The 20,639-nt window shown below is 37.0% G+C and overlaps 1 protein-coding gene across 1 annotated transcript; it reads left to right on the top strand.

Moving 5' to 3' along the window:
- The first annotated feature begins 4,318 nt into the window (after window positions 1-4,318).
- LOC129744929 (fez family zinc finger protein erm) lies at window positions 4,319-12,241 on the top strand. The gene is made up of 2 exons (XM_055737691.1): window positions 4,319-5,157; window positions 9,850-12,241. Exons 1-2 carry the CDS (start codon window positions 5,146-5,148, stop codon window positions 11,407-11,409), a joined length of 1,572 nt encoding a protein of 523 aa, XP_055593666.1. The 5' UTR covers window positions 4,319-5,145; the 3' UTR covers window positions 11,410-12,241.
- Window positions 12,242-20,639: the final 8,398 nt, after the last annotated feature.

The raw sequence follows: 20,639 nt of genomic DNA on the forward strand, positions 1-20,639 counted from the left end.
CGAAATGGGAATCGAACCCATGCCATCAGTGGACCAGCGATTACCGTCTTACCACGCTAACCACTCGACCACCGAGACGTACACCTACTTTTATAACTGAGGCACTTAGGATCAGAGGGGTGCAAGGGATTTTTTATCAAAACTAAGATAAACTGTTTTTTTTGATAGTTAAAGTATAGATTAACATTCTGTGGAAGACACAGGTCAAAAGAAAAATTATTTCGATATTTGTAAGCTATTTATAAAAAAACGTGTCAATAAAAATCCTGTTTCGTTTGGTGTCAGAAGGGTGCAAGTGCACTTGCACCCTTCTGACACCAAAGCATTATACTTTTAGGCTGGTTTCATTAGAACGTATACATTTTTTTCAGTTGAAAACAACAACATCTAGCTCCGACTAGGATTTTCTACTGGTTCTGTCTGACCAGGATAATCCAAAGTCCTCAGATAGAGAAGTGATTAAAATAGATTCAGGTGTAACTTCGTCGGCATAAAAATCTCATTGTTATGGATACAAAAAATTCTAAAATATTTTTTTATGGCAAATTTAGCCAATGCTAATAGGGATAAAAGGCAAACACAAAACGCACTTAACAATAATTTTTTGGCAAATATATCTAAGAAAAATCTCTCGGATGAAAGCTCAGAGGATTCAGAGTTTTCGACAGGCTCTGATCATGATGTTACATACTATCCCACGGAACAAAATGAAACTTCGAAAAGTTCAGATGAGTCGTTGCGACAGGTAGTTTATAAAAACTTACATAAAGTCTTTTAAGGAATATGTACATAACTGTTTAGGAAAGAGGCCTGGTATAATTAGACCAAAAAAGAAAAATTAAACATCCACGGTTCTTCTGGAGAATCAGAAGTTGCTGCTGCTGCAGTTGCTAGCGAGAATGAGTCCATTCCTGGAGAGTCAACTGGCCATTCATCAAGACCCCAAAAACGCCAACGAAATCAGGCAGTCTGGAAACTAATCTTGCGAAAAAAGCTACGAAACCAAGAGGAAGCGTACGTTGGTTCTACCGGAAAAAGCGACCAGCTAAACAGTTAATTCCAATGAATGAACACATATGCAGGTATTCTTGTGTATCCATTAAGGAAAAGGAGAGATTGAAAGTTTTCAACAAATTCTGGGAATTAGGATAGTGGAACTTGCTAACCTCATTCATTATGAGTTGCATAGAAATTCGAAGCCCGAAAACGCAGAAAATTAAATGTCTGAACAAAAACAAAACATCTAGTATCATACTTGTAGTGAACCTTCATATAAGAGAAGCGACATCTGATCCCTCTTAAAATAGAATATGTGGCAACATCGCCGAAATCTTGGACAAAAAAAATCCCAGCACTGTTTTCTGTCTCAATGTTCAAGCTCTAAAGTGAACGCTCCTTCAATCCAACAAAACAACATTGAACTCGATGCCCGAAGGATCGCGATAAACGGTATGAATGACTTGAATTTCGTTAATAATCAGTTAGTTTTCTAACTAGAAACATGATACACCAAAGCATTAAAAAAAATTGCACCTAATCTTAAATTCATATGACCAGCTAAAAAATTATCTGTTTGAACTATAACAACAATCGCAATACCTTCCATGGTTGAATTTTCAATAAGAAAGGTAAAAGCTCTGCGACAAAATGCTCGGATCGATTGGAATCGATTTTGACAGTTCTTTTGCTCGATTGGAATTTTGTGTTTCAGATGTCACTTCTCTTATATACAGGTTCACTACATACTTGTGGTGTTCATGGTTTAGACATTATCACAGTAAGCCGGTGTCTGACTTGTAAAATAAAGATTATTATAAATTATACTTTTAAAAGAAACGGGTGTTATTTCTCGGTTCCCACAATACTGAAAATACTCGTTACATACAGGTTCCAAAAGGATGCTATCATATTGTTTGGAGTCAGAGGGGTGCAAGCTAAAAATATCAATAAAAGTAGATCGCCGTTTTAACATAAATATCGCAAAAACTTTGGTTTTTCTTCCAGAATCGTTCATTTTAGACCTTATGAGACACACTCCACCGAAAATTTAGTAGAAAAATTGATTCGATAATTTTGATTTAGAAAAAAAACTTTGAGGCCCGTTTTCTCGAAATCATAATTTCGGCACTTGCACCCCTCTGATCCTAAGCGCCTCAATTGTAACGAACGAGTTCCCCGAAGCGCTGCGTGACGTGTTTGTGCTGATCTACGCGGAGGATATGAAAATGTTCCTTCCTGTTCGGTATCCCAAGGATAGTATGGTTCTACAGAATGCGCTTAACAAATTTTTTGAGTGTTGCTGCCATTATGGTTTGAAAATCAATGCCTCAAAATGCAGCGTGATCACCTTTTCAAGGAAAATGAGCAACATAATGCACGATTATTGTCTTGAAAACAACTGTTCCGTAACAAGAAAATCCTCAGTGTAAGATCTAGGCGTAGAGTTGGATGCAAGACATATCGAACAAGTCGTTGCCAAAGCCAATTCCATGTACGGTATGGTTATTTAGCAGGATTTGTCACGAGTTTGACAATCCTTATACTATCGTCTCGATTTATGTTGGACTTATCCGAACCACTATCGATTATGCCAGTATTATGTGGCAGCCATACTACAATGTTCATAAGAATAGAATCGAAAGAGTTCAAAAACGGTTTCTAAGGTACGCCTTGAGAAACCTTGGCTGGCAAGAAGATATGCCAGAATATCGAGCTTTGTGTAGGCTGGTTGGCTTGGACTCACTAGAAAATCGCAGAAAATCAATCGACATGTTGTTTTTAAAGGATTTGACCTGTGGAAAATATTTTTCACCATATTTGATGTCACAGATTTCTAGTAACGAAGGACGTAGCAGTCTATGCAGCATACGACCGTTCCAGCTCCCTAACCGAATTCAAAACTACGCTTGCAATGAACCAATATACAGAATGATGGCGTGATGCTAACGTGATAAAACTGAATATGTCCAGAGAACAAATCAAAAATAGACTTAAGTTTGTTTTCTCATAAATATATTGTAAACACCATTAAAGATAAAAGGCTGAAGCCTAGGATCTGTATAAAGTAAATAAATAAAATAAATAAATATATGAATTTTTCTAGAGCTCACCTCTGTTCCCCAGCAAATTAGGAATCACTTAAACTTGAATATCGACTCTCTTACTTGATTTGTAAAAGTTTTCTCTGAAATTCATGTCATTTCTGTCCACTATGCCGACCAAAGAAAATTCTGACACAGACCTCTCATCCAGTAGACACCACGGGACCCCCGGCGCTCTAGGATCCTCGTCTTCTCGCCGCGTGTCACTGATCTGATTTGGAGCGAAAGGGAAACACCGAAAAAAGTGCAAGCAAGCAAGCGAGCAAGTGGCACAAAGTGGTCGTCTTTGGTTCGTCCGTTCCAATTCATCCCCCCTTACCAGCCCACTCAGGACTAACAACCCGGAGGGCTGCTGCTAGTTTTCTCTTCCAGCAGAACAATGTGAGCAACTCAGCTGTGGGTGGATGGGTGAAAAAAGTAACAGAAAAAAAGGAAGCAAAAGGACTCGTCCGTTGCCGTCGGTTGCTCAATAACTGCAAATGGGCGTCACCCGAGCTATTTCTTCTGCTAGATAGACAGCACCACCAATACAAACGGATGAAAATGTAACGAATCTGCGCCCACGGATGAAGGAAATGACAGACGGTAGGGAGGGAAATCCTTCAGCATCAGCCGGCAGCACCCAAACCTAGACCTAAAAGATGTTTGTACATAGCATTAACGCTCAGCTAGCTCTAGCTATCTAGCGCTAGCGTGTATGGCTGTGTGTCCTTTTTCCGGCTCGTTGCTCATTGTCGGTTGGCAGGATGAATGGCTCGTCGAAGGACCGCTGCTGCGGATTGCGTGTGCTCAAGAAGAAGGGAAAACGGAATAGGATACAAATTGCTCGGGAGGGGTGGAGTTGCGGAGTTGCTTTATACCTTTTGCATGCTTGGTTGTTCGCTTTTGGCTTGGATCGGTCTTCGGTTGTATTTGTGCCTGTCTCCGGGTATGATTATGCGCAAATTTTGCTGTGTCGTATTAGCTAGCAGGGAGAAGCACCGACAAAAAAAGGATAAGAGCATAATACCGGTGCGGTGGCAGCTGACTGAATCCGTCCGTACGTCGGCAGCTTGCCAGTCGCAGAAAAACATCGCACATACATAGGCCTTCTCGCTCTGGCGTTAGGAGTTTTCCCAATGTGCAAAAGAACAGAAAGGAACACCCCAGCTTGCTGAGATTTGTTGAGACTTCAGCTCGTCGACCGACCCTATCAGTTCGGATCCGGTGCCGTTGTTTGCTCAGACCAGTTTCAACTGTCGAACCGGTTGCACACTTTACCGGGCGCCAATTGTACGTTGCGAATCTCAAGTTGTTCGATCCCCACACACAAAGTGCAAAGTGAACTACTCTCCGGATCGGATGTGCGGTGCAGGAATTGTGCAAAAGTGTACCACTTTCACGCACCGAGCACCAACTCACCCCACCAGTCAGTAGTCAGCAGTCGTGAACGAAGACCGTACCCAGTGAGGAAAAGTTTACGGAATGAACAGACCTTATCTGTAGAAGGTGGATATATGTAGAGTGTTCCTTACACGGGAGCGTATAAGGAAGAAACCCCAATTTAAACGAAGCTAGAGTTTTCGACGAGTGCCAGCTTCTTGAACCAAGTGCCGACGACGCCGCAATCAATTGAATTAATTTATACACCCATTAATTGAGAAGAAGCACCCGCATTTGGCACCTTTCGAGTAGCAGCAGAGAAAACAATAAATTGAGGAGTTGAGTGTTAGTTTGAACGAGGATAATCGACCAATCTCGAAGTGTGTAATCAACTTTGACTGGGAATCACAATATGTGCGATACTAGCTAAAACAGTTAGAGAACCGGAACGTTTTTTTTTGTTGGTCGAAGAAGAAGGAAACTTTTAATCTGAGTGAATTGAGTGGATTTTAACACATCGCAGCCCATCAACTTCATCAACGTTATTCAACATACGAAGGTTACGGATTAACAGCACTGTTTGGGAGGAACTTTTCGAGGAACTTTTTTGTGTTCTCGATTAAGAGTTCCCGACGCTTGAACGTCCGACGCTTCAACAACATCTCGGCTCCGGCAGGGCAACATGGTTTATTTTGTAAGTATCTCGAGGTTTTTGTTACATTTTTTCTAGAACACAATTCAAAAATTGATTGATTTATTGATTACATTAACCTACAGTTTTAATGCTTGTTGTAACGATCTTTTTAAAAAAAATTCTTGCTTTTGAACGGAAATCTTCGCTCAACTTAAAAATTGATTAACATGCATGAATAGTGTCATACTTGGCCACTTGAAATGTAAAATCTTCGAATATGAATTGTGGAAGGGTGTGTGTAACGAAAATAAAGTTTAGCTGGTTTATCGTTGTTTAGTCAACGATCAGAACCCCTTTTTCAGGCTAATTCGACCATACTTTTTTTTCTGAGCATGAAATACTGTAGATTCAGGATCAGAGTAGATAATAATTTAGCCGAGGATGATTAAATTATCAAACAATTTAATAGTGACCCAAATCTATGAAATATTCAATTCAACCTTGCATCGAGTTGTCTAAGCAATGCCCAATAGAGAAATCCAGAATAGTTGAATCAACCTTACATTATGGCTGATTGCACCAAATCTGTGATCCAATCAATATCGGTAACATTTAATCCATGCCAAACCTGATAACGCATAAAATTCCAACAAAATTTGTTGTACCTTTTAATACTTTCTAAACAGTATATTTTACCTAATCCGCTCTTGAGTGTCAATATGACCCTATTAGAAGTTTGGCGACTTATAACTTTATTCGGGTGCATTCGGAATAAAACCCGCTGTACCTCTCTTGTTTTTTCAACCGTGTTTTACCGAATTTGTAGTTTTGAAAACATCGTAATGTAACTCAAATATATTTCTCAGACATTATTCACCTCAACACTTCAGTTTTTCGTTATTCAAAGTCTAAAAAAATCGCATGTTTTTCTCGAAAGCTGAAGTTAGAAGCTATACGGATATACGGATAGCTATATAATTTTTTGAAATTTATTAAGAAAATGGTTACAAAAAATGTAAAAAAGTGGTGTAAAAACCGAACTTTTCAGTCAATGATCCATCAGAATTGTTTAAGTCATTACAGATAAATTTTGAAAAAGGATTGAAAAATTGACGTAATTTAGCACAATTAAGCATTTTTAGATTTTCAAAATACGAAATACAGAATTGTTTAAGAAATTTTCAAAGGTAGCTGTTTTTCGAACTTTTTGTCAATTTACAATTTCTCAGATTTTCTCGCACTTTAATTCAACTTTTTACTAGATTTTGCGTACATTCACCTTTTTTTACATTTTATGTGGTCATGATCTTAAAAAAATTCCAAAAAATATATATTTCCATATCTGCAACGTGTAGCTTCTAACTTCAGCTTTCTTGGAAACTATGTGAAATTTTTCTTTGACTTTCTTATTTTTTTGTTTTTAAATTTGCCTGGAGTTTTCTTCATAAACGTCCAGAAACGGTTATTGAAGAAAGTCGAAACTCAAATATTAAGGTCAGGGGAGAATGGGAATACTTGATCCTTTTTTTTATTTTCTTCATCATATCTTTTTGGAAAAAGCTTGTAAATTCAAGTTTAAATGTTGCGAAAGACAATACATGAAACTGTAGATGAGCTAGAAGCGTTGAATTGAAAGTTAAAGGAGTCTTAATCTTTTTCAGGGTGCCCTAAGCTTTGATAAAAATCATGCAACATCTAAAGATAAAAGTTCCAATGACTTTTTTTGGCCATATTGGCTTTCATTTCGCAGTTTATAAGTTTCAGACAAAACGATTTATTAAAGTTTGTCTACTACCCTATATTCATTGCATAATTAAAGGCGCAATTTTCTAATTTTCATATAAAAGCAATTTTTGAGTCTCTTTTATCAGCAAATTATTGAATAAATAAAAGTCATTGAATAAATATTAATAATTTCATGCTATTCAATGATCAACATTCACTCAGAAGAAAAATATATCATTTTGCACTCGAAAATGAAAAATATTATCATTTTCTTAAAAAAAGTTGAGAATTTACTATTGCTTTGAAAATGTGGCATTAACAAGTTCATATAAAGATCTAACGATTGGCATATTGAAATAAATATTTCGTGTGGGCAATATTTTGAAATGATAAAAAAAGCTCTAAAAGTAACATTTTGTTAGATTTTTCAAACAAAGTACAATAACTCAAAAAATAAACTTTAAAATTTTTTTTTGAGATAACAGCTTTGTTGTTTTGATCTATTTGGAAAAGAATTCTAGACCATTTGACCTATGTGAGACATTCTAGTTTCGAGATATATCTGAGGAATCAAGTGTCCCCGGGGATCAAGTATCCCCATTCTCTCCTACATATCACTTCTTTTTAACTGTATTGCAGCAAAATATGAAATTATTGAATCCAACTTTGAAAACTTCTGATAAATATATACTTTAGAAAGAAAAATTTAACCATATTAATAGTTCAAAGTTATAGATTTTTATATGATTTTTTGGCATGATTTTTTTTATTAGGGACCTTTTTTGACATTAGGTTTCTATGATTTTTCTTGGTTATTGATGATTTGTGATTATTTTTAGCTCTTCTTTCTTCTAAAGATTTTATCAAATTTTTTGAAATGACCGAAGTTTAGACCATTTTTGGTGGTCTTTCTCAAGTAATCCGTCCGTTGTTATTGTGAATTTCGTTTTTTTTTTCAGCGTTCAGGAATCCAGTCATCGCTGCTTTTTGCTTTAATCGGCGAAAATTACAATTTTTCATCCAATTTTTGAACGGTCGTATTTCAACTTCAACTCGCTTTTCGAAAAATGGAATCTATGATATTCCCTATGAACCTTGGTCAAAACTTCAATGGATAATAACAACAAACAGATAATTTCCTTGAGACCTTCCACCAAAAATGGTCGAAACGTTGGGCATTTCAAAAGCTTAAGACCCCTTTAATTTTTAAAAGTTTGATAAAATTATGGCCACCAAAATTAAATTTAAAACAGTTTTGAATCAACTATAACTTGTCAGAGGACAAGTTGTTATTGATATTATTTGTTCGATTAAAAAACACAGATGGCTTTGATTGATTTTCTGGACTTCATTTCAAAAGAAGGGTAGAAAATTCTCTTTTTTTTAACTTGAAAAATGGCTTTCTAGAGGACAAGTCCCCATTAATTAAAAAAAAAAACAATTCACAATTATTTTTTAATAGTTTTGATTAAAAGTTGACTTGCTAAAAAGTCCCTTATAGTATTTTGACTACATACAGTTCTGGTATTAACTTGAAAAAGGGACTGTTGATTTTAAATAGTTTTGATCAAACTGTGGCTTGCAAGAGGACACATCCTGATTGGGTTTGGCTAATTTTAATTGAAAACGATGGCTTGCAAGATGACAAGTCTTCATTAATTTTGAATGACCAAAAGATGACTTGCTAGAATGGAAATGTATCCATTAATTTTAAACAGTTTTTGAATGATTTACCATTCGATTGATGATTTTGAATAGTTTATCATTCGAAATAGAACGCTCTGAACTAGGCAATAATTCTTAGCTGATAAAGGCGGAGAATCTTATGTACAAATCTAATATAAACGAGCTTCTCTAACTTGATCAGAACTTTTTATAACTTAAGTAAACTGCATTCAAAATTTAGACGAAAACACGTGGGAATTCAACCACAGTTCATAGAAAAAAAGTGAAAGAAAATAAAATATTCATTATATTTTAAATGTTCATAAGAGCAAATTCAATGGTGTTGGGAAAAGTGGTAGAAATTTTGACATTTTGAAAATTTTACCATGCAAAAATGTTTTCAAGATCTTTGGGCGTTGTATTTTTTACAGCACTGTTTCTATTTCAGCCATATGTGATAGAAATATTACTATTTTTGCATCACAGCATGCGAAACTACAATACGTGTTGTTAAAAAACTTGAAAGCCACACATCTTGAAAATGTTTTTGCATGGAAAAATGTTCAAAATGTACAAAAAGTGACAAAATTTCTACCACTTTTTCTCAACACCAGTGAACTTACTTTAAGTGTGTGAATTTTAAGAGCTGCAGATGGCATTACATAACCTGCTTAAAAAAAGAGGTTGGTGTCTTGCAATCAGTTTTGATCTTAAAATCATTATCCCAATCGATAACCCTTTGCTTTGATATTCTAACATCAAGCATATGCACAAAAACGTAATATATCGTTTACCATCAACATAATTTAATGCTAGCAGTCTCACACAATAGTATGGGCGTGTGCCTAAAACTTGTTCAAACAATTCATCGCCTGAAATTCTATTTTGTCAACAGTTCAAAATACAGAATTTTCGATGTACTTTCAATGAACAATGAGAGCTCCCGATGTCGCGCATTACAAAATTGACCCTTGCAAACGAAGAAAGGGAATTCACACGTTAAAATACCTGAATTTTCTATTCATTCCACTCAGACTTAAATTTAATTAACCTTCCACTATTAAAAGAACCATCCATGGGCAAATCGCAACCATCATCGGTGTCAATCGTTTTATTCTTCCCGGGGTTATTCGGGTTGAACAATGACTTTTAACCCCTTTCCCGGAATCAAAAGCTGAAATTGAAAGAACCAAATTCAATTCAATTCAATATGGATCCGGGCCCCCTCGTTCCCTCGTTAAGGTGGCATCCAGCGGCGCCTGATGAAATTTTCCTCTCCCAGCCTTTCGAAATTTTAAGATTTTTTTTTTCGGGAATCAGTGATTCTGATGGTTTGTTTTTTCTATCCGTTCTTTCTTCCAGAGTCCACGTGGTATGCAGCCGCCTTGTAGCCCTCCAGGATTACCATTGACTTCGAAGAGCCCAACGATGGAGTCAGCAAACCGTAGCATAGTGGTGGAATCGGAAGTGGACCAGAAGCCGGCGATTAAAATGCAGCGAACCGGCGGTGGTGCGTTGAAGTTTTCTATTGCCAATATTATGGGAAGAAGCGAGCAGGAGGAGGATGAAGATAGTGAACCGATTGTGGATGATGAGCCGGAGTTGAAGAGGAAACCTCAGTCGACGAGTCCTCCGTCGACGGCGTCGAGTCCCGGTTATGAGACAGGATCCGGAATGAACGCCTATGATTCGGCATTCAAGAAGTATGTTCCTAGCTCGATGCATCAGTTTGTTGCCAATCGTCACCAGGATCTATTGAGTCAGTATCCTTTGCTGTACTATCCTGGTCAGCTGATGTGTGCCGCAGCTGCCGCTCAGTACGCTGCGTTGACGCAACATCCGGTTTCTTTACTAAGTGCCGCCGCAAGTGGTAGCAACGCATCGGGCCTGCATCACTATGTTCCGACGGGAAGTGCGTTGAGAAATCTTGAAGCTTCGGCTTTGTCCCCGCCATCATCACATCCTGTGAATCCACCTCATCAGCATCATCATCATCACCATCACCATCATCATCAGCATTCCAACAAGAAGTCTAGTTTAAATATTTCATCATCGTCTTCATCGTCCAACGAATTGAACAGTTCAACCAATTCTACTGGTTCTACGAATCCGGCGGCAGATGGCAAACAGAAGACGTTTGCCTGTCCAGAATGCGGGAAGGTGTTCAATGCCCACTACAATCTGACCCGGCACATGCCAGTCCACACCGGAGCCCGCCCATTCATCTGTAAGATTTGTGGCAAAGGATTCCGCCAGGCGTCCACCCTCTGCCGGCACAAAATCATCCACACCTCGGAGAAACCACACAAATGCCAAACGTGTGGGAAAGCCTTCAACCGATCGTCCACCCTCAACACCCACACCCGGATCCACAACGGATTCAAGCCCTACGTCTGTGAGTATTGTGGCAAAGGTTTCCATCAGAAGGGAAACTACAAGAATCACCGTCTCACGCATAGTGGCAACAAAGCTTACAAATGCAGCATTTGCAACAAGGCGTTTCACCAGATCTACAATCTTACCTTTCACATGCATACCCATAACGATAAGAAACCCTTTACCTGCAAAATCTGCGCCAAAGGATTCTGCCGCAACTTCGACCTCAAGAAGCACATGCGAAAGTTGCACGACGTCAGTGTTAGCTCCAGTCTAAAGCGTCAACAGCAACAACAATCCCGCTCTCAACAACCAGCCCCGCCTCAAAGTCCCTCCAGTAATCCATGGACTTCACCAAGCACATCGGCCACCAGCTCCCTAGCAGCCCTATCTGGCTCTCCGCTTTCAACCCTCTCAAATCTCCATCATTCGGCCGTGGCCGCAGCGGCCCTCCGATCCGGAGACTACAGCAGCCCCTTTCTGATGCCCACTTCCGGACGAGGATCTTCTCGGCTGGACGCTCCCTTCATCGGCAAAGTATTCTGACAAAAGTACCAGCAGCACTATTTCAGCCAATATCAAAATTCGCCCAACGGAACCAACGCCGATTCCCCGACGGCACCAGCTGCCACATTTCTCCAACAGCAACAACAACAGCAGGAACATCAATTGACCAGTCTGACCAAGAGCATACTGATTAATTAACCACTTTTACGTTACCTGTAACCTGCGTTAAAACGGGACCAAACTGCGGCAGAACCAAGACGGATACACTCTTCCGACTTTTCCCCCACATACCGGGGACAAGTTCCAAGGAAAGAGATGTTAACGTCACACAGCAAGGCGTTAGAACCAACCAACCAGTGCAATACTTTCGGAATACCTACCTGCCTAACTAAGGTTAGAAAGCAAAAAGCAAATCTTAAATCGAAGAAGCAGAGCTTTCTTGAGAGCCAGTGATTTGAATGAGTGATTAAAAGCGAACAAGGCGAACCCCCTTTCCCCAAGGAGAATCAATTAACAGAGCGCGCAGTGATTTTTTTCCCATTTTTTTTAATCTTTTCAATCGAACCAGTAGATCTCGCTGTGAATTAATTACGTTGTAAGCTAAGTAGATGTTTTTTCTCTCTACGGTAAGAGTAAAGAAATAACTATAGAACATGATGATGATGCTGAATGTACCTATCAAGTAGAGATGCACACGTGACACACGACCACAAACGAAAAAAAAATCACGCGTGTACAAGCAGCGAAGAGAAGGACATGAGAACGAATTTATATGTACAATAGTGAAAATAGAACGTATAGGATATATTATAAGAGATTAAGTGTAATAGAATGTTTCAAATTTATGATGATTCAAACAAACGAAAATAAATTCCAGTTAAAAATATGTCAAGAGACTTGCTTAATCCGAAAAATGACCATTCACAGTAAAATTGACAAAAAATGACCAATTGGGGAGAAGCAGACTTTATGCGCCTTTTAAGCAGAATACTGATTTTATCAAATATTTCATCGAATCGAATATGTCTATAAAAACTATAAAGACATGAGCAGGCATCTGTTTTCTATACATTGGAGCAATTTTTAAGTTAAATTCTCCTTCAGTTTTCGAGAAAACGATTTTGTTTTGGGCAAACTATCTGTTTTTCTGGTAATATTTCTATATAATTTCATTGAAAATGCTAGGAACTGAAAACTTTTATACGACACAGTCGAAGTTTTATAAAAATCTATGTGTTTTATAATTTTATGAAACTAAACAAATGATGAGGTTATTATTATGGAAGCAATTCATTCATAAAAACCAATCTCCTTTGAGATCTTCAATTCTCTCTTTAGATGTTAATTAGAGCTTAGATTCGAAGTTTCAATGATAAAAATCATATATTTATTCTATTTGACCTGTTATTTTGGGATAGAGGCATTTTACAAATATGAGGGGGGCATACGAAAAGACTCTCTTATTCCACTTTCTTATCCATATAAAACCTTCATAACAGCTGAAATTTGTTTAACTTTTAAAGTTCATTCGAATAGGAAACAAAAAACACTCAATTACTTGCATGGTTGTTCCGTACTGTTTTGGCCGGATTTGGCATCTTGCCATTACGGTAAAAAGGCCATGGAGTGGTACGCCGCCAACAACGTGCAGGTGGTTGGTTCCCAAGGACAAGAACCCTCCCAACACGCCAGAGCTCTGCCCAATTGAGAAATACTGGGCTATTGTCAAGCGGAACCTAAAGAAGACCAAAAAAACTGCTAAGGACGAGCAGCAGTTCAAGGCAAACTGGCAAACTGGAAGAAGGTGGACAAGGTGGCTGTAAAAAATCTGGGGTTAAACGTAAGGCCCGGCAATTCGGATTTGGAAAAGCGGAAGCCTAACTGAATATTTTTCCTGAATATTATATTAATTAAACTTGAAAAAGAAATTTAATTTGATTTTTTTAAATAAACGATTTCACCGATTTACACGCGTTTTCCCTTGACCAAATTTTGACCGTATCACCCTTTATTACCCCCAACATGCATTGATTAGATAAGTTGTCTTATCAGTCACAGGAACACTTTCGCATAATATGTAGTAACCGCCATTAGCAGTAGGGAAACATGGTTGTACTCAAAATAGTAAAAAAAAATTTATTATGAATAACAAAGATAACATTTTTTTTTTGGAAAAGTTGAAACATTATTCAAACTTTTCTTCAACTTTATTCGGGTGAACTTTGACTATTTAATCACATGTTGGTCGTTTTATGCAAATGTTTTGGAAAGTTATTCTTAAAATAAACTTTGGAATAAACCAATTTCGGTAAAGGTTCAGAGGGTGGTTTGGTGGCGGTTGGTGATAGGGTTTTAAATTTGATAGGAATTCTTTCTTCCCTGATTGTCGAAGGGAGTAAATTATAAAGATGTTTGCCATGGTAAGGAACGTTTTCCGTCACATTTCACTGTTTGGTCAGCTTATTGATAACGTTGCTGAGTTACGCAGCATGGTTAAGTTGCTCGTTGTGATGAGACAATTGATCATTCAAATGAGAGTGTATTATTGACAACGCCTGACACTCTCTAAGAGCCTGGTAATGTCGAGTTAACAGTCTACAGGCGGTTGTATACGGCCTTGAGACAACGGTTCTGAGCAGTTTGTAGTTTTTTTTCATATGGGTATTAGCTACTGTACCCCTGGTTCCCCTGTAGTTTTGACTGTACAAACGCTTAGTATAACAAAGCTAAGGCCGATGACAAAGTGAGAGCGAATTCTCGAACGCGATCAATGCGAACTGAAGCGGCAGAACAAATTGATTCCTACACATCTAGACCGGGTTATGTAAAGTTGTTTACCTTTTCGATTGGTACTGAATCTACTATACGATCGCCATACATTTGTTCTGGTCTTCTGAGTGTGGAAAAAATCAAAATGTGTTATGATTTCGTAAGATTCAATGATAGTAGATTTACATCGAAGTAAACTTCTAAGAAATTCCATGCCAACGCGCATACTTCCGATTATTGCGGTGGAACCATTCCCGGTGTAGAACAAAGATGTGTCATCTGCAAAAAGACGCGGTTTTCCGTTCAAATTCAGATTTTGCAGATCGTTCACATATGTCAGAAAAAGAAGGGGTCCAATATTGCATCCTCATGGTACCCCCACTTTTAACGCTCGATCTCTGCTACGTTATCCATTTATTTATGGACACAACTTGACCACTGCTAGTAAGGAAGCTTCTATTAAGCTCGAGAGCTTTACATCGTGTCACCTCTTGTCCGGTTGTTGGTTCCAGGAAAGTTGAATTTCGTAGATGTTGTAGGGTTCCAAATCGGTTGGTATTTCTCTGGCTGTTTATAGTAGGTGCAAGTTGTAGCTAAAGAAGCAGTTTCGATGTATCATGCTCATCAACTTGGTTGCCACATAAGGAATTCAAGTATTTGCACCTATTTCTAATGCTAGCGTTTTCAAACAGATTGCTGTAAAATGCTTGTTTTGCGTCACTGGGTCGGCAAAAGCGGAAGTCTATATGAACAGTTCAATGTTTTTGCGATATTGACGTTATTATGTAATTTATAGATTTGAAAATTTGGGCGCGGTGGTTTTGAAGAACGACAATCGATCTTAGCTTAAAAATTTTGTGTAAGAGGCAGGAAAAAAAGGCTGACCATATTAACAGTCCAATTGAATCAAATCGAAAAATTTCTTTTAATTCAACCACGGTACATATAAGAAAAGTTCAGATAGCGGTATTTGATAGCAGCTTACTATCTTCTTCAGTGAGCGTTTGAGATATCGGAAGTCGTTATCGAAATACCGCTATCAGAACTCTCAAGAAGGAATCTTTGATTACTTTGATTCAGTAGAATTAGTGGGGCAACATGCAACAATTTTCAACTTCAATGGCTTCTAAAAAACTTATGTTCACAGTTAAACGTACCCCTTATGCATCAAAAGTTTTAAAGATGATCGGACATCAAATTGGCGTAGTTAGAAAAAAATATTGGTTTCTTAAGTTATTTTTAATTTTCTAAACGCTTGCTATTTTCACCCTCCTTAGAAAACGGGGTAACTTACAACAAACTTTGTTTTTAATGAAAAATCTTATAAGCACCTATGAAAATTTATAGTTTTTAATATATTTGCGATGCCTTGAAGACCATTACGCATGAGAACACCAATTGCAGTAATTTTTGGTCTCTAAAACTAATTTTCACATTTTTTCTGAAAATAAGGATACTGCATACATTTAGGGGTTAAATAATATTACGAAAAATTCTACAAGCTGAAATAGAAATAAATGTTTGGATGAACGGAATTTAAATTTTTACAAACGCGTGATGCAAAACATTCATATTCCAGCACATGGAAACGAGACTTACAAGGTGTTTCTTTGAACGGATTTTGTTGTATTTTACCCCAGACACCTAACTGAATTTTAAAAATATTTATTTAAAAAAAATGGATGATTGTTCTAAAAATATTTTTAAACCAACAGTACTTTGGCTTCAATTTTATCGCGGTACTTAATGTATTAAGACGAAAAATCTTCTACGGGACTTTTTTGAAACGGTCAATAGATTGCTGATTTCGAATTTAACAGCAAACGACAGAAAAAGGGATCGTCCTTATCAACTGTTCAATGTTTTTTGCAATAATTGCTTGATTATTCACCCGAAAATGCATCGTGAAAATATTAAAAGTTTAAAGCGAAAAGGAGTTCGTACGGGATCAGCTACTGATGTAATAAAAATATGTATGCAAGTTTTCGGTTGGTTTAAAAATTCGAAAAAAATCATATCGAAAATTCGGATGCAGAATCGGAACCGAAGGATAGATTCAAAAATATAATTTAAAGTTGCGTTAAAAAAATAATGAAATCGCGTGAAGCTGCGCACTCTCTTCCAAATTTGACAAGCTGCCATTTTTCGTTCGGTTTCATGATTTTTTCATACAATTTAGTTAAGCTATCTAACTAATGTTCTACAAAATTTGAAGTCTTTACAAGAACTGGTAACAAAGATACAGGCTTTCCCGTAAAAAAAAATCAGAGTTGCTTCACTGAACCACTGTATCTTTGACTATTTTCATTGAAAACCCTTGAAATTCAGTTCAAAATTTTAAAAATGTTCGATCTAGTACCTGGCCAAGTTTCTTCAAAATTGATTCACACAATGAGGTTCACTGTCGCCCAACAGACGATTTCATTCATTTATGGACGGTTGTTTGTATAGAAAATATAGTAATCAATGTTTTCTCGGTTTTTTCTCTCAAAAAATCAAGATTTATCACAAAGAATGTTGTATGTAAATTGATAGAAATTTAATTCACACTTTGTTTCGAAATAAATAAGTTTCAAAATAAGAAGAACAGAGTTTAAGAAATAACCTGCTGAATATTTGAACACAATTAAAGCGAGTATTATACTCGCTCTTGTATTTAAATACCAGTTCTGTTGGGACAATTTCTATTTCTAATCAAAGCACGTATGAAGTTTCTATCAATTTAAATCATTCTTTTGATCATTTTGTGAAAGAATTGATGACATTGAACTATAATGAACCTCATTTTCTACCCGGCACTTTTGATGAAATTTGGCCGGGTACGAGATCAAATTTTTTATGAAAATTTTTCAATGATAATTGTCAAAGATACAGTAAATTTATTTAAGCAATTCCAAATTACCCTTTTTGCGGGAATACTTGTAAAGACTTCAAATTTTGTGGAACGTTAGTTGGGTAGTTGGATAGTTTAACTTTCTCTATCTATATAATGAAGAAAGAAATTGGCATTAACATTAAAATCCCTAATTCATTTTCGAAACAAAGGGTGAAACAAAAAATTATTTAAAAAAATTCTTTAATTGTTTACACTATTTCCCGTAAGCGAAGTCGAAGCTCTGAGACAACAAAATTCAAGAAGGCAATGTATTTTGTTGGATAATGATAAAATGTGTATATACACATATGGTGATTTTCTTGAATAACTAGATTCGCTTGCAATTAATTTCCATGGAAGTGCACAAATATTTCAGATTTTGAAAAATTGGGCCCGGATAGTAATAAATGGTGTAAAAATCAAGAAACAGACAAATATTTATTGGATCGATTCGTGGCCTTGGTGAAATATTTTACCAGACGATAATAAGTTTTCTGGTGGTTTTAGACTTTAACAGTGTTCATTTCATAGCCATTCTTTGAATTGTAGCAGGAATTTTTAAGGGATTTGGTCATATTATCAAACATTTTGGTTTTGAAAATAAATAAGATTATTCTTCCAGTTCTTTAATTTATTTGTTATCGTGTCCGTTGGAAACAGATTCTAACCACTATCACCATCTTCATCTCCCGTATCTCTTCGACCCATACACAGTCGTAATCATGAGTCCAGAATACTATTTAATTCTTGATGCTAGAAATGTATGAAAATAGAAAAAAAAACACTGTGTTAAGCTAAATCTGAACTTACATTTTTCGATAGAGAAAATTTATTGGTAGAACCTGACAGTCTTTCCTGCAAATCTTCTTGGTGGTAGATTTTAACGTTTCATTGGATCTAGAAAAGAAGTTTATTTCAAAATCAAATTTTACAATTAAATACTCCAAGAGTTACCTGAAGATTTCGCTCGCAGTGAAGCTCCATGATTTTTTTTAAATTATTTGTTTATTTTCGTTGTGAAATACATGATTGCTGTGATTAGTTAGTTCTCATATTCAAGAGGTGTACGGATATGACGGTGAGAGAAAAAGTACGAAATCGTTGAGCGAAATTTGAGATTGACGAGATTTTTGTGTGAAAACTCTAGCGCGAGAAAAAAATCTCAATATTTAGTGGTACTATTCTTGTTTGGCTCACTGTATATTCTAGTTGTAATTTTCTTCAAAATGACAGAAGATTCAGTGCAAGAGATCAGTGTGGGACAATCTCTGCTCCGAATTCTTCGATTATTTTCTCATAATTCTTGAAATTCAAGACAATTACCTTTGAAAGAATGGCAATTAGTAGGGAAATCCTACCTTTTTCCGGATCATCTACATTTACCATCATCCGGGTCAGTCAGAAGGATTCTCGCTATTCCTGAATTTAAGAAAAAAAAAATCCGTTTCCCGGCCATCGCCCAAAGACAAAAACCTATCGGCATGTGTGTTTAGCAAATATTTAGCCTAATTTGAGCCCCTAATGATGGCTAATGATCTTAGGCTTTCTTCCTGCGGCTAAGAACATCTGAAACAATAACAATCGGCACCCGCTTTCAAAGAAAAATGTGTAAACATCTTGTTCCATTTAAGATTTCCGCCCCCATATTGATTCGGTGAGGTTTTGTTTCGCAGATTTGGGCCAAAACTTTCCAGAAAAGGAAAAAAAAATCGTTTCGCTCTGACCAAGCCGATTTGTTACCGGATTAACGGATTAGAGCTTGGCTTAAAAATTAGGACGCTACTTCAATTGGTGGGTTCTACTCGGTGCTACCGGACTTCAAAGAAGCGTACCCAGGTAATACCCTTACTATGTACGTCCTGCCTCACTCGCCCAATTCCGCCTTGATGAGAGCGATTCACAAAAACACATGTTTTCTTTCATCGCCCGAACAAAAACTTGGGTAAATGTTTGTTCTAGTAGAAGGGACATTGTTTGGCCCATACAAACTACACACATTCCCGTAAGACTGGGTCAGAATCAGAAGTGATTCCGAGAGCTTCTCCTTCCTTCGAAGGGAACGATTTGTATTGGACAATAAGCTTTATCTCTGTATGGATACCGACATGATTTCGGACATGAACTTTCGGCGATTTTTTTTCACTGAACCTCTCTATCCGTATAGAGGAAAGGATGATGGCTCATCATAACAACTGTGAAGGCGGCTCAGAAGAGAAACCATACCGAAATGCAGGAAAATAAGGACTCAAAGTAAACCAGATTATCTGCCCATCATAGATTTTGGGCTTCTGGCCAGTCCAGGGGTGCAGCAGCAACGGCAGCATCCCACTCTTCCAATCAATCGATCAATGGTGATTTTACAAACAACCCGAAAACCGCAAGTGAACTTTAGCCCAGGGCCTATTGTTGCGAACTTACATAATAAAGATTCAACAGACAGGATTCGCAGAATTTATACATCGAGCGACGATTGGTAGATTTCAGAATGTTTGGCAAATGCAATTTCGAAATTCGAAATGAAGTGAAGAAATTGCAAATGTTGCAAAAGGTATTTACAATTCTTCGTTATACGAAATTATTTAGAGTAACGAATTTTATGCCTCTAATCTGGTGAAACTAAAATCCATACTAAACGGCAAATTGACGATATAAATGATCTTTAAGGTGATTGCAAAGACATACAACTTGAACCATACACATTTTCCCGGTAAAAATTCGGCATTTGAATTCAAATTTTCCTATCCAAAAACCTAATTGAAATTTCAGCTAGCAAAAAATGGTATGTTTATTATAATGCAACTAACTCAATCATACTCGTTTTTGAACGCAAAATTCAAAACATATGAACTTTTGAGTTTTCTATTATTTGATTTTGGGTGTTAATCCGGCCAAAACGGTCGGTTTTCCACAATTTCTGGGCATCTTGGTAGTACCGGAGTTTTCCCGAATGTTTCAATGAACAACATTGATTACCAGATCAAGCACATAAAAAAGAATATATTTATTATTTGTTAAAGTATGAATGATTGTAAATCGTCAAAATTTTCTTCTAAAATTTGTTTTAAATTGGGCAACGGATGAATAATAGTGTTTTCGTTTATAAGCAGAGGCAACCTCATTCTCCACGAGTTTTGCTCTATCTGCTGTCATTTTGTTCGTTAATCGATTCAGAAGTACACTAGTTTTGCACGAGTTTTGAACCAAAAGCAAGCGGTGACAATTTAGTTTGTTTATTAAGAAAAAGTTTGCCTCTTTGCCAGTGGATAAAACGCTATAAGTTTAAAGGGAATCTTCGATTGTTTTAATTGAGTGCGAAATAAGAATAGCACCACTTATGTTTCTCCACAAAAATCAATATTTTTTCTTAGACCAAGTTCATTGGTGTTGGAAGAAAGGGGTTGAAATTTTAACACTTTCAGCACATTTTGAAAACTTTACCATGCGAAAACATTTCAAGATCCGTGGCCTTCAAGAGTTTGTACATCGCACGTGTTGTATTCTCGCATGCTGTGATGCAAAAATAGCAATATTTCTATCACATACGGCTGGAATAGAAACAGTGCTGTAAAAAATACAACGGCCAAAGATCTTATAAAACATTTTTGCTTGGGAAAATTTCAAAATG

Source organism: Uranotaenia lowii, chromosome 2 (assembly GCF_029784155.1).
Source record: "Uranotaenia lowii strain MFRU-FL chromosome 2, ASM2978415v1, whole genome shotgun sequence".
Lineage (NCBI taxonomy): Eukaryota > Metazoa > Arthropoda > Insecta > Diptera > Culicidae > Uranotaenia > Uranotaenia lowii.